This window comes from Pelodiscus sinensis, chromosome 24 (genome assembly GCF_049634645.1).
Source record: "Pelodiscus sinensis isolate JC-2024 chromosome 24, ASM4963464v1, whole genome shotgun sequence".
Lineage (NCBI taxonomy): Eukaryota > Metazoa > Chordata > Testudines > Trionychidae > Pelodiscus > Pelodiscus sinensis.
The window spans coordinates 16,065,181-16,078,970 of record NC_134734.1 but is presented as its reverse complement, the minus strand read 5'-3'; the positions used below and the strand labels follow the sequence as shown (position 1 = coordinate 16,078,970).

Here is a 13,790-nt window from a genome sequence, read left to right as displayed (position 1 = left end):
GCACGCGCCCTGACGCTGGGCCTGAGGCGCCATCTTTGTGAAGGGCTCTGTCGGACTTCGCTCCGCCCGCTCCCTTCCCCGCCCCCTGCAGGATTCCGGCGGGACCGGCCCTGCAGCTGCGCCCCAGGAGCCGAGTCGCCCCCTTCCCCGCTGCCTGCTCCATGTAACAGCCCGGCTCGCTATGGGGCGGGGCTGGGGGCGCCGGCCGCCTCGGGGGGGCGGGGCCGGCCGCCTCAGGAGTTTGGGGGGGCGGGGCTGGCCGCCTCAGGAGTTTTTGGGGGGGGGCGGGTGAGGGGCGGGGCTGGCTGTTTTGGGAGGGGAGGAGCCGAGGGGGGCTGCCTGAGGAGGGTTGGGGGGCACATCTCTGAATCGGGGGTGGGGCCGCCCCCCCCTCCCAGGGACTGGCCAGTTTAGAGCAGGCTGGATATTGCCAGTGGGAGGGGCTGGGGACGAGGAGCAGAGGGGGCAGGGTTCTGGGGTGGACCCAAGATTTCTGGGAGCCCCTGGTAGGGGATGAGGCCTGGGCGCCTCCTTGTTTTGTGTGTGTGGCGCTGACCGTTTCCACGCTTCATCCATTCCCTTAGCAGGCTGGAGTTGCTCCTCTGCTTTCCCCATTTTATTTCCATCCGTCCGGAGACTCTGAGACTTAGGGGCAACAAAACATAGCCAGGAATAGGTCCCAGGACTGGCAGCTGCCCGGATAACTGCAGCGCTAGTGTAAATCACTGGAGCCCAACGAGTGAGAGTTCAAAGAGGAACGGACTTTGAGTCAAACTATTTCAAACTCTTGATTTGTGTTGACACCTTTTAAACTTCAACAGCATATTAACATTTGGGCTGAAGGAAGCTTTAAAGATACAACACTCTTGTTCTTGGATCATGATGTCTTCTGTTCGCCCTAGATTCCCATGCTTTGCTCAAGCCAGACTTGACCTTCTTCCTGCTATTGTGGAGATAAACCATGAGCAGCAAGAAACTGTTTTTTTGTCTCTGGCTGCCTGAGTCCTCTTCTTAGTGTCATATTTCTGGGCTGTTCAGCCCAAGAATCCCATCTGATCAGATGAAGCAAAATGCAGGACAATGTAGCACTTTAAAGACTAACAAGATGGTTTATTAGATGATGAGCTTTCGTGGGCCAGACCCACTTCCTCAGATCAAAAAACCTGGTCAGATGTTTAGGGAAAGCAACTGTGAAAGGAACATGAATCTGGATGACAAAATATTGGTATTTTGGGAAGCTTTTCAAGGAGTGCACCAAGCAGTAAGCGCAGGGCCAGCCAGGCTGGTGTGTTGTTGTAGGGATGTTCACAACCACTGGGCTGACCAGGCTGCTGTGTTCATCAGCACAATGCTGGTGAGCTGAGGTAGGATTGTTCATGAGTACCTGGCTGTCTGTGCTGATGTGTTGTAGCAGGGCTGTTTGTGAGCATTGCGTTGGCGTTGCTCATTTGTTGTGGTGGGATTGTTTGTGAGCCCTGGGCTAGTTTGTTGTGGTAAGATTGTGAGCACTGGGCCCATCTGGCTGGGGTGTTGTGGTAGGGTTGTTCGTGAACGCTGAGCTATTCCTATTTCCCATTATTATTTTCTATTGTGAGGGAGACATTAATCTTCTTTTAAAGCCCCCTCCACATCCCACCCATCACTCCCAGGCTGCCACCTGCAGGCAACATCAGGGCCTCCTGCTGCAGTGGTTGAACAGTCATTAACTCCCCCTCCCTGTGCATCCTCCAGGCTGAGAGCAGTGATCCAGGCCCCCCTATGCCTGCTGCACCACACCTGTCGCCAGGTTCCCTGGAAGCAGCTGCCAAAGATCCCCGCCCGCGCAGCCAGCTGCAGGTATGATGAGCATGGTTGTGGGGAGGTAGATGTCTGGGGGGGGGGGTTGGAGGAAGCTGATGCCTGAATCACTGAGGCCTTTACATGAGCATCCTGTCCAAGGCCATCTCCTGTCTAGTAACACAGCATCCCCACAGGGACCATATAAACTGGGCTGGGGCTCAGGAGCTGCAGTTACCTGCCTCTCTTGCTCCTTCCCTGATCAGTCTGTTCCACTCTCCTCTTGTTCCTGGTCCCCAGCCCAGCCCTGCTGTCCTGTGCCCCCTGGCAACCTGGCATCATGGCTGCTACTGCGCTTAAGCCCCTCATTGCGGTGTGCCAGCTCACCTCCACGCCTGACAAGGAGCAGAACTTCACCAGCTGCTCGCGGCTCGTCCGAGAGGCAGCGCAACGTGGGGCTTGCGTTGTCTTCCTCCCTGAGGCCTTCGACTTCATTGGCAGCAGCAAGCAAGAGACCTTGAGCCTGGCTGAGAGCCTGGAGGGAGATCTGATTATGAGATACGCCGGCCTGGCCAGGTACGGCTCTGGATAAATGAAGAGCAGCCCAGATGGTGCTGGGTGATCTTTCAGGGCCAGGGCAGGTTTGGGCCAGCTTGTCTGTTTATCAGGACTTGTCCCGGCCTTGTTCAAATGGCTGTGATGGGGGCTCCCGCCCCATCCCTGGGGAGCTGGCCCACAGTTGTATGCTGCTCTACAGCCAAACTGTGAGCCTACAATTCATGTCACCCTGTTCCCACCGCTCTCCCCGTGTGCCATTTTGTCTAGAGCTTGCTCCCCTGCCCATGTCACTTTTGACTCTTTCACACCTGATTGTCCTGAATTCTCTTTGCTCTAAGCAAGGGGCTCGGCGTGGGAGCTGGGTGAGGGGTGGGGGCAGGAATGATCTACCTTAGGGGGTGCCAGATCTCTGAAAGGTTGGGCCTTTATGGGGGAGAGGTTGGATGTGAGGTTGGTGGGACTGATGGGCGTTGTGGTCCCTTCCCAGGCAGGGTGGGTGGGGGTTGAGGAGAGGCAGCAAAGCAATGTAAGGTTCACCGCAGGCCTCTCAGCATCTCTTGAAATGACTGTGTGCATAACAGCCCTTCTTGTTGGGACATGCTGTGGAGCCCATTAGCTCTGGGTTGCCAGTCCAGGCATTGACCCCAGTGGGTCCCTGCTGGGCAGGTCTCAGTCCTGTTCCTACTGGACAGATTTGGCTGGCACTCCCGGCCACCCGTCGACATAAGGGCCAGGCGTTGAGTGGGCTGTGGAACCAGTGCTGTCCGCGCAAGCAGGGAAATGTGGGAGGGAAGCTGGTATGCGACTCTTGGTCTCCAGGGCCATTACAGGTTGGGGAGTGAGGGCCAAGCTCCTTTGTAATGTGATGTCTCTCCCTGACAGGGAGTGTGGGGTGTGGCTGTCTCTGGGTGGTTTCCATGAGAGAGGTGAGGACTGGGCCAGCACCCAGAGGGTTTATAACTGCCACCTGCTCCTGGATGCCACAGGTGAGAGCGTCCGGTTCCACGCCAGCCCTCCCTGCTGGGCAATCTCCTGACACTGCCCCTGTGCTCCAAGCCCCTGCAATAAAGGGGCCACCACTCTCTACCCATCGTCAGTGTGACACGTCTGGGTCACAGCCACGGGGGCCAATCGCAGGTCAGACTGTCAGAAACTGGCCAGATGCTCCCACGCTGGCCATAGAGTCTATAATTTAACTAGAGCTGCCACTAATGTGTACTCCTGCCTCGCTGTCCTAGCTTAATGTGGAGCCAACAGACAGACTGGGCTTCTGTGAGGAAAGGTCGTTACTACTGAAAATCACAGGACATTAGGTTCTTCCAGCCTGAGGGGGCCAGTTGCTGACAGGTCAATGCTTGCTAAAGAATGCTGGAGCCAATCTTTAGTCAACGAATTAACAATGGATACATTAAGAAAACAGAATGGGAGTTACTGAGAGGCCAAAGCAAATAAAAGTTGGATCACAGTCTGTTGTCCAAAACAGTAACAGGATGTTAAATCTGCTAGTTGCATATAATAAACTTAAAAACAACTAACAGTCTGGTAGCACTTTAAAGACTAACTTACAAATGCCCAGACTAACTTGGCTACCCCCTGAAGCAGTTGTATATCAGTCTCTCTGGGTTGGCCAAATAGCTGCGGGGACCTCAGGCCGCTTGTTTGGAATTTCCCTTGTTAAAATTCAGCTGTGCAGTGATGTGGTTAGCCAGGCCCTTTGGTCTCCCTCTTTATATCTTGACTCTTTTTGCTGGAAAAATCCTGCTTGTGTCATGGGTCGGGCAGTTCCGTGGCGTGCTCTGCCAATGGTCCTGACAAGCACATTTTGCTGGCACTTCCTGTGCACAGGCCCTTGTTTGCAGTTCTTGTGTTACTTCTGCAGATCCAACTTGCGGGAGTTTCTCAGACTCCCAGCATGTTGGAGTTACAAACAGACAGCAGAATATCAGAACGCCACGCATGGTGTTGATTCACACATTCTAACAAAATAATACTACTCAGCGGCTTGCAACCTTTCCAGTGCTACTTCACTAGACGCACTTTTAAAACAACGAGGAGTCCTGGGTCACCTTAAAGACGCACAGATTTATCTGGGCATAAGCTTTCATGGGTAAAAACCACTTTGAAGTGGCTTTTACCCACGGAAGCTAGTGCCCAAATAAATCTGTTCGTCTTTAAGATGCGACAGGACTCCTGGTTGTTTTTGTAGCTACAGACTGACCCCGCTCCCCCTCTGAGACCAGATATACCTGGCACAAGATTGATCACACTTCTGTAAAAGAGTCCATATTAGTGTAGGCTGTAGGTAGCATCACACCCATGTTGGCAGCTGGGGGCCAGAGCATGGACCAGACCCACCCAGTCATCCAAGCTGGCAAGGAGACAGCATGGGAGCCAGGACTCCTGGGTTCCCTCCCTGGGCCTAGGAGTGGTGTGGGATCCAGTGGGTGGAACGGAGGTGGGAGGGCTGGGAGTCAGGCTTCTTTGCTCTATCCCTGGCTCTATCCCAGGGGGGTGGGGTGGGAGGTCCAGTGGGTTAGTGCAATGGTGGGGCTGGGCGTGAGGACTCAAATTCTGTCCTCAACTGTGCTGGTTGTTTGTGGGGATGACCCTTCCCCATCTCCGAGGGGCATTGGGGGGAGTTAGTGGTGGGTTGCGAAGCACTCGCAGAGCACGGGGCATTGGCCCTTTCCCCTGCTAGTGATTCCCCAGGGGCAGCGGAGGCCTATGCTGCCTGCCACTTCCTCCACCCTCATCCCCAGGGCACGTCGTGGCCACGTACAGGAAGATCCACCTTTGCGACGTGGAGCTGCAGGGGCGAGTGTCTATGAAGGAGAGCAACTTCACCAACCCTGGGCCCGAGATTGTGCCACCTGTGAGCACCCCTGCTGGGAAGGTAGGGCCCCCAGCATGGCTGGGCTGGGCGAGTTCCGCTCTGAGGCTCTCTGGCCAGGCCCTGCGCTCTCAATCTGGAGTAGCTGAGGGCAAAGCTGGGCCCTTCCTTTGCTCCCACAGCCACAGAGCCTGAGCCCTGATGGCAGCAGCTACCTAGACAGGGCCAGGCTGCACCAGCAGTGGCCCCCAGCATGTCCCATTCATCGGGGCAGCTCTGGCTAGGCCTGGACTGGAGATGGGTTTCCTGTCTGGCACACATTTTCCATTGGGAACTGTGTTCAAAGCATCGGAGGGGAAGTGCGGTTGGACACTGCAGCTGAGAGCGCCTTGGGCTGAGCCAGGAGCCCCAGTAACCTGGGCTGGCTCCCATGAGTCCCTGGCACATCTGGAGCAGATTGGGGAAGGGGAGGCATCTCACTGGGCTGAATATTTGGTTGACGTCATCCTGTTTGATGCAGGAAGCCTCTTCCTTATCTCCAGGCAAGTTCCCTGATTTCACTAATGCATGGGGCAACATGCCCAACCCTTCCCCCAACAATCATCGCTCCCTTCTGGACGGATGTAGAACTTCCCATGATGCACCCTGGTGGTAGCATAGCTTTATGCCTGGCTCCCAATGGCCCCTGGAGCATGAGGACCGCTGACCACAAGATTCTGATTCCTGCTAGAATCAGTGCTGGAGCCATCCTGGCTCCCATTCCCTGACCAAAGTTTGCTGCAATAAAATCCTGCAGCAGTGAGTTCCGTTGGTCAGCTAGAGGGTACATTCTCACAGCTTTCCATATCTGACCTAGACAATGCACCTAATGCCCATAGGTCCTTGGATAAATGAGAGCTCAGCTGGCCTTCTCTCCAGTGAAGTAGCCCTAGTCACTTGGCTTTGTCCTTCCATTGCTCCCTGCCCTCCTTGTACCAGGCCTTTCTTGCAGGGAGGTGGCCAAGGCTGAACATGCTGAGTGATCAGGAGAGCACCTGGTGGCCTCTGGGTTTCCTTTAGTGCTGTTACACATTGAGCTGATGTATAATGCGGAGCTGCCCATGTGTCCTTGTCAGGAGGGTTCAGAACTTATGACCCAGGGGGTGGGGAGAGAGGATGTGGCCTGGGGAGCAACACGCACAATCACACCCTCAGACTGTACAACAGCTGCACTGAAGCGGGGACAGACAGGCCAGAGCTGCCCTGGGGGTGAATTCTGGTCCTTAAGGCAGATGCGGCCTTTGTCTGGTTTGGGTCCATCACAAGCAGCACCCAGGGGGATCTCTGCGTCGTTCCTCCCCCAGGTCGGCCTTGCCATCTGCTATGATCTGCGATTCCCGGAAATCTCTCTGGCGCTAACGCAGAAGGGGGCAGAGATTCTTACCTACCCATCAGCCTTCACGGTGACCACAGGCTCTGCCCACTGGGAGGTGAGTTGAGCTGTGACTATCTGTTGTGTGGTCGCATGGGCCATGCAGAGCCCACAGCATGAGATCACAGCATGCTCAGTGAGTTAGAGCCGCTCCTGACCATTATAAGCAGGAGGTGACTCCTTTAGAGGCCTGCAGGTTTTGTACTGGCAACCTGGAGTTCAGTCCCCACCAATACCTGCTTCTTCCCCTACCCAGCCCTGACCTCTCCATTCTCCTCTCCTCCTGCTCCTTTCCCTCTTCTTGTTCTTAATCTATCTCCTGCCCTGCCCATCTCCCATCCTGCATCCCTTCCGCTCCCCTTGCCTCACCCCACCAAATTCCAGTCTCTCTTCCTGCACACTGCTGGGTTGCCAGGCCCCTTCTCTCAGTTCTGATGCCAGACAGGCTCCCAGCACCGGGACAGGCAGTTGCAGGGGAAGTCCTACTCGGCTCCTGCAGCCTTAGGCTGAGGCATACTCAGTCAACTGGCCTGTGTCTACAGTGGCCACTTATTCCGGAAAAGCAGCCGCTTTTCCGGAATAACTTGCCAGCTGTCTACACTGGCCGCTTGCTTTTCCGGAAAAGCACTGACGATCTACTGTAAAATCATCAGTGCTTTTCCGGAAAAACTATGCTGCTCCCGTTCGGGCAAAAGTCCTTTTCTGGAAAACTGTTCCGGAAAAGGGCCAGTGTAGACAGCACAGATTTCTTTTCCGCAAAAAAGCCCCAATCGCGAAAATGACGATCGGGGCTTTTTTGCGGAAAAGCACATCTAGATTGGCCACGGACGCTTTTCTGGAAAAAGTGCTTTTCCGGAAAAGCGTCCTGCCAATGTAGACGCGCTTTTTCTGGAAATACTTATAACGGAAAACTGTTCCGTTTTAAGCATTTCCGGGAAAGGGTGCCAGTGTAGACATAGCCCTGGTGTGTAGGAGCTGGGGAAAGGGAGCTGGAGCATGCTCAGTGCAGAGAGAACTTTGCTGCCAACTCTGTCTGTATTGAGCACATGCAAACACATTTTTCTGAGATCACTTCATGGTGAGGGCTGGGCGACCCTCCCCCATTTACCAAGTCCCTGCTAAAGCTTCGAGCACTAGACTGTCTCCGCAAAAGCCTGGTGAGAATGGGTTTAACTTGGGCCAAGCCATGTATTTTTGCCCCTAATGCTGTCTCAGAACTGGCTGAACTGTTTTAGCTGCTACCTTCCAAAAGCCTTCACCCCGAGGCCGGCTCCCCGCCTGGGGAATCAGCCCTTCAGGTTTGACAGTGAAAACGGCCTCAGAATGGAAAGCGTCAGGCAACCTGAATTCTAGCCTGTGCTTCCAGCTGGGGCTGAGCTGAGCCCCACTAGTGATACGGGGGAAATCTGGGCTTGCAGCCTTTGCCGTTTTTTCCAGCATGCAGCTCGCACAGGAGCTAGCCGGTGGGGTTGGCTCATTTGGAGCCCACTGGGGAATACCACTGCCCCATCTGCCCACTGCAGGTGCTGCTGCGTGCCCGTGCCATCGAGACTCAGTGCTACGTGGTGGCGGCGGCTCAGACCGGGAAGAACCACGAACGCCGCACCTCCTACGGCCACGCCATGGTGGTGGACCCCTGGGGCAGCGTGATCGCCCAGTGCCAGGAGGGACCAGGCCTGTGCTATGCGGAGATCGACCTGGCCTACCTGCACTGCATCCGCCAGGAGATGCCAGTCTGCACCCACCGCCGGACCGATCTGTATGGCAGGGTCACCGTGCTGAGGGAGCCCCCACTTCCTTGAGGCGCTGCCAGCCTAGCTGTGCTCCATACGCAGGGAGCAGAGACTCCTCCCAGCATCACTCCACCCTGGGCAGACCCAGTGACTCATTTAGTGACGAGATGGGTTGCTGAGGCTGCTGGAGGTCTCTCCCCACTTGTGCCCTCTGAGGGGCAGCGTGGAACTGCAGCACCATCTCCTCCTGCCCTAGGGAAGAAGAAAGATTTCCCAAGAGTGAAAGGAGCAGCTGTGGGCCCCCAGGCAGCTGCCGCCTCACCGAAGCATTCGCAGGGGGGCTCCAGTAGCTGAGCTGCTTGGGGTGGGGGAACCCCTGCAGCTGCTGGTTAAACCCCAGCTCAGAGCAGCAACACGGTTCTGGAGGAGGCTGGAGCTGAGCTGCTGTCACATCTGTTCCACCTCAGTAAATGCTAGAGCTGTAAACTACCTGCTGCCTTGTTACTACCTCCCTGCCCTACGGTCTCCTGCCAGAGTGAGGGGGGTGTGTGAATTTCCCAGGTATGGGGAGGGGGAAGGATGCAGGACAACTGATGCTCTCCACCCCGCACAGTCCCCCTCTGCTTTGTGTTTAGAAGTGTCTGGGTAGGAAGCTAAGAGGGAAAGGGGTCACACTCAAGGGGATGGGCCTGGTTTTCTCCATGCTTCTGCCTCCGTGAGGCCTGGGCTGCTTCACCTTTTGAGTCCGCAGGGTCCAGGAGCAAGGAACCGCTCACTGGTTATAGCCCCACAAAGCTGCTCCAAGACCATAGGCAGGTCCCTTTCCCCTCTCGCCCAGGCCCCTACCGCTCTGCAGAATCTTCAGGGGGAAAAGCTCCATGTCAGCATGAGACCAGCAGCCTGGTGAAGGGTTGAGAGCAACTCTCAGCAATGGAAGTAACAGCTGAGCCAAAGCCCTGGACACCAGTCCCACAGTGGGGCAAGGCAGGGGAACTGGGTCATCTTCCCGCTGTACCTCTCACTTATAGGCTCAGTATCTCCCCACCTCCACAGGCAGGGAAAACTTGCCCTGCCCAAGCAGCATCTCCCATCCCTTCTTGGAAGCCCTGCCTTGCACCTAAACTACTGTCCCTCTTGTGTTACTTTCTCCTCCTGGCCTATGGAAAGCAAGGCCCAAAGACCACCCAGTTAGCAGGAAGCAGACTCCCAGCCCCAGGAAAGGGACGGTCTCTCCAGTAGTTAGAGCAGGGAGCCTGGCTTCTATTCCCAGCTGGTAGAGACTTCCCCCACCTCTTCTACACGAGCACAGGGTCTGCTGTCTGTTCCGGCCCCCGACATGAGACCTTAGGGAGGGCACTGCGCTCTGGCCCTCAGGTTTGTGTTGGTAGAACAGGGAATCCGTTGGTCTTCCTCCCAGGAGGAGCATAGGGGTTCAGTCAAATGCAGCAGGTCCAGCCCTAACTTACCTCAGGTGCATTAGCTGAGCCAGTGCAATAAATCAATCAGTGCCTGCCCCTCCCCCCATGGCAGCTACAGGCTGATAGAGCCTGCAGCAGCTCCGGCTTCACACAATTCCTATTTTTTAATTGAATGTAAAGACAGATAACTACAGTCAGCCCCGAGTTATTTACTCAGAGCAGAAGCATCTTGGAGCAGGGTTCTGGACCAGCATCTTGGACCAGGATTCTGCTGTGAACATTGCTAATGAACAGATACTGGAGGTTCCTGAGGTAAGGAGGGCAGCTCTCACCTAGGGCAGCTTTTCCCAGCTGGAGCTGGCTGCAGACTCAGGCAGACATCCCTGCCTCGGGCTTTCTGGTTCTGGGGCGGAATTCGTCAGCAAAGAGGACGATTCTTTAGCCATGCAACCCCCAGAAAGAACCCTGATGGCTCCTGGCACCTTTTCCCCAGCACAGTGTCTTTAACTGCAGTGCAGATGTGACAATATGGAGGATCACACCTTCACAAAACCCAAAAGCAGGCCCGAGCTGAGGCCAGCTGGATACAGTTAACAATGCTCTGAGCCTTGGCAGAGCCTGGCCAGTTAGGATTTTGAAAACAAGATGAAAAAATGCTACAGGTCCCCCCTGAAGGAAACAGGAAGAGGCCAGATAGCGCACACCAAAACAAAACATCCCAACCAGCTGGAAAGGAACAGAAGTGACCCCCCTCAGCAGGTGGGTCTGGACCTGCATACAAAGCAGTTAAGGAGGCAGACGCGATGCAGTAGATGTTTATTTCAAGAAAACTGAAAGCTACATGGGGATTATGACGTATATTGGAAATTTAAAAAATACAGAAGAGTCACAGAAATTACACAGTTTGTGCCAGAATTGTCTTAAACAATAGGGGAAGTGTGTGTGGGAAGAGTCTACGCACTCAACTGCAACAGCCTGTGGATAGAAAAATGCATCAAACACGCACACCAAACAGTCCCACCGAGGCATGAGGTTTGCAGCCCATGTGGCTGTCACATGCCGACATCACTGGATGGGGCTTGGCAAGCACAACGTGCCATGCCCGTGCAGGGAGGCACCGCTCTGTCACCAACATCCCTTTACCCACACACAGTGAGTGGGCTTCCAACGGTCTGTCAAGGCACAGACCCTCAAAAGTACAGGGGTGCCTCTCTCCCCTGGGGAGTCGGCAACAACCTACCTCTGAGCATCTGGGTCTGAGCCCCTCTGCTGGGGCCCTGGAGGCCTGCAGTTGGCTGAGGCAGGGCATACATGGGTGGTATCTTGCAGCTCAGCAGCAATGTGGCAGGGTGGGGGAAAAAATCAACTCCAGAAAATTAACCCTCAGACCCATTTGTTCCCTCCATAACTCAACAGAAAAGTAAATGGAGCTGCACTGGACGAGGCTCCTAAATCTTTGGGTGCTTAAGTAACAAGGAAAAAAAACCCAGAGGAGGGAGGGAGTTTACCAATCACACTGTAAGCATTGCTCCTAGAAGATCGTTACTCAATGACCGGTGCTAAATCCACTCAACCGCCAGGTGCCAAGTCTGGCCCCAGGCCCACTGGATCCAAGAGGCCCGGGAGATGGTGTTACCAAGTGGGCATGTGACTGGCTAGGTCTGTCTGGCTCCAAGTTCTGGGCTCAGCAGGAGGGGAGGGAGTAACAAATGTAAGACATAACCAGTTATCCCCACCTTTACAATGTGCAGCTAAGCTAGTGACCACCCCCAGCCAGCTCAGTGGCCTCCGGTGTCCCGCATGTGATGGGGGGAGATGCTCTGAGACTAAGTGAGTGGAGCTGAGGCGCTAGGCGCTGTGCAGAGGAAGAACGATGGCTCTGGGGCCAGCAAGCTGTGGTTGTAACTAGACTGGGCCTAATGCCGCGCACGGCCTCCTGTCTGCACCTTCTGGCAGCAGATCCTTCCTCCTGGGACATCCCTTGCTGGCAAGACAGCCTAGGCCCGGTGCCAAGGAGCTGACCAGCCAGCACAGCCCTGATTGGATTTCATCCCCCACCTCTAGGTTCCCAGCTGGAGCCTGTCAAACCAAGCAGGGAACAAATTCAAATCATAAACCTTCCACTGTGGGGCCGGATCAAACAGGAGCCACCATCCTCCCACTTGGGAGCAGACCCTGTGCCAAAGCCTTACTCTACAGCCTGTGCTAATGCACCCCTCCCTGCGACAGCCCCAGGGCCCCACCAGCCCCACTGCTGCTGGGCCCAGTAGCAAGAGGGGGAGAGACTTTGGGACACCATCTGTGACTTGGGCCAGTGCGGGGTTCTCACCATCCCCACCCATAGGCTGGGACAAGGCCCCTGAACACCCCAAAAGCCCAGTCCTGCCCCCACATGTTCCCCACCCTCCAGGCAAAGGGAGTGGGAATGCACATCCCTTGGTGGGCCTGCAAGCATCTCATGGGAGGGGGGAAGCAGCCATGGAGCAGCTCCATGTACCAGACAGCAGCAGGGTAGGCAGGCCCTTGCTCAGGTCTCCCTCTGGTGTCAGAGGCAGATGCTGGCTTGGCAGAGATGGGGTAACAGGCATGCAGGCTGGGCACTGAGCGAAGGGAACACTTAGCTCCCGCCTCTGGAGGCAGATTAACAGCACAGGCTACGCTGGTGCAAATGTTACTTCTGAAACAAGCCCCCTTCCTCCTCCCAGGCCTAGTGCAGATGATGCCACAGAGCCGCGCCAGGGGCTGGGACAGTGATCACCTTCGCTCAGCCTGTCAGTTCTGTCCCCACCCTCACAAACTCCTTCGGCAGCTGTTTAGATTACAACCAGCCTGAGTGAATCTCTCCATCACACATATCTGACCTGGCAGCCAGCGCATGGGGGGCACACAGTGCCCCATCCCTCCCAGCATCCCACGCTGGAGAGGGTTCCAAACTGGCTAAAGGGGACACCTGCAAGGTGCCCAGCTGAGAACCACCCAAGTGGACTGGTGGAAACAGGCTCCCACTAACGGAAGGCCAGTGCCACAGGGTGGGTTTGGGGTAACAAAGGAGGCTGCCCCGCACCCCGTTTGCTGTTCATTCCACACACACCAGCTCCCACTGCACTCGATCATTTTTATTAAAGTGAATAATCAGGAGTCCCACCGCCCCATGTCCCTCCTGCACACGGGCAGGGCCCCAGTGCCCCAAGACAGTTTTGCACTTTTTTAGAAAATCAGACCGTATAAAAGAAAAACCAGCACAAGAGAAAATGGAGTGGAGGGGGACAGGACAGAACACGGAAGCACCCAGCACTCCTGTCGGCAGCTCTTCCTCCGGCCAAGCTCCCGGGCAAAGCGGGAGTCGCTCTCTGGACTGCTCTAGGTATTGTGGACTCTCAGCTGGGCTGGGGCCACCAGAGAGCTGGCTAAGTGGTAGCACAGCCCTCCTCCTGCTCAGACCAGCCCTACAGTTACACAGCACTTTGCAGGAGTCTGCTGAGGGAGGCGGAGGGTCAGTGGGTTTTTTAAATGATTTTTTTCCTTTAAAAAAAATGAAACAATTGGCTCTGAAAGAACAGCCAAGGCCGAGCCCAGGGAAGGTCAAGGGGCCGTGTGCAGCATCAAGTTCCGCAGGAGTTTCTGGCGCCCGACCTCGTAATCCTCCTCGTCCACATTGACCAGCAGCTTGATGGCCTCGTGGCCCACGGCTTGCTTGAGCGAGTCCGTGATGAAGACGCCCTTGAGGGCCTCCAGCAAAGAGCCGTTTATGTAGTCGCGCCAGAAGGCGTCGAGGTAGGTGAGCTCTGAGAATTTTATGTCACAGATGATAGAGCCCAGGTCCCGGGATTTTAAGATGGTGTTGGCCTGGTTGAAGCGCTCAAACTGCCGCTCCAGGGGGTCCTGCTTGTTGGAGAAGACGTTGCCCTGGAGTGCCGTCTCGTGCTGGCAGTACTCGGCTCGGACTCGCAGGCGGATATCTGGGGGCGGAAGGGCGGGACAGGACAGTTAGCACCTTTGCCGACAGAGCCCAGCGCTCGGTCCTAGGTACAGGAGGATCAGCGCCTCGGGGGAAGATGTAGCAG

General features: G+C 55.7%; 2 protein-coding genes across 7 annotated transcripts in view; one reads left to right on the top strand and one right to left on the bottom strand.

Annotated features, from left to right (window-relative positions):
- Window positions 1–7: 7 nt before the first annotated feature.
- Window positions 8–8,797, top strand: NIT1 (nitrilase 1). Of its 2 annotated transcripts, none has more exons than XM_075907765.1 (7): window positions 8–163; window positions 1,732–1,836; window positions 2,077–2,352; window positions 3,217–3,320; window positions 5,094–5,227; window positions 6,508–6,633; window positions 8,099–8,797. In XM_075907765.1, coding segments are annotated over exons 1-7 (1,026 nt in total). In that variant the 5' UTR covers window positions 8–161; the 3' UTR covers window positions 8,378–8,797. The 2 variants fall into 2 exon arrangements, with proteins under 2 accessions (XP_075763880.1, XP_006113985.1); XM_006113923.4 differs by lacking the exon at window positions 8–163 and adding an exon at window positions 379–1,364.
- Window positions 8,798–10,527: 1,730 nt separating this feature from the next.
- Window positions 10,528–13,790, bottom strand: part of DEDD (death effector domain containing) — a 41,292-nt gene continuing 38,029 nt past the window's right edge. For all 5 annotated transcript variants that reach the window (XM_075907768.1, XM_075907766.1, XM_025180127.2 and 2 more), the window contains one exon: window positions 10,528–13,685. In XM_075907768.1, the coding sequence (XP_075763883.1) occupies window positions 13,309–13,685 (377 nt within the window). In that variant the 3' untranslated portion in view covers window positions 10,528–13,308. The remainder of the gene's footprint in view (window positions 13,686–13,790) is intronic.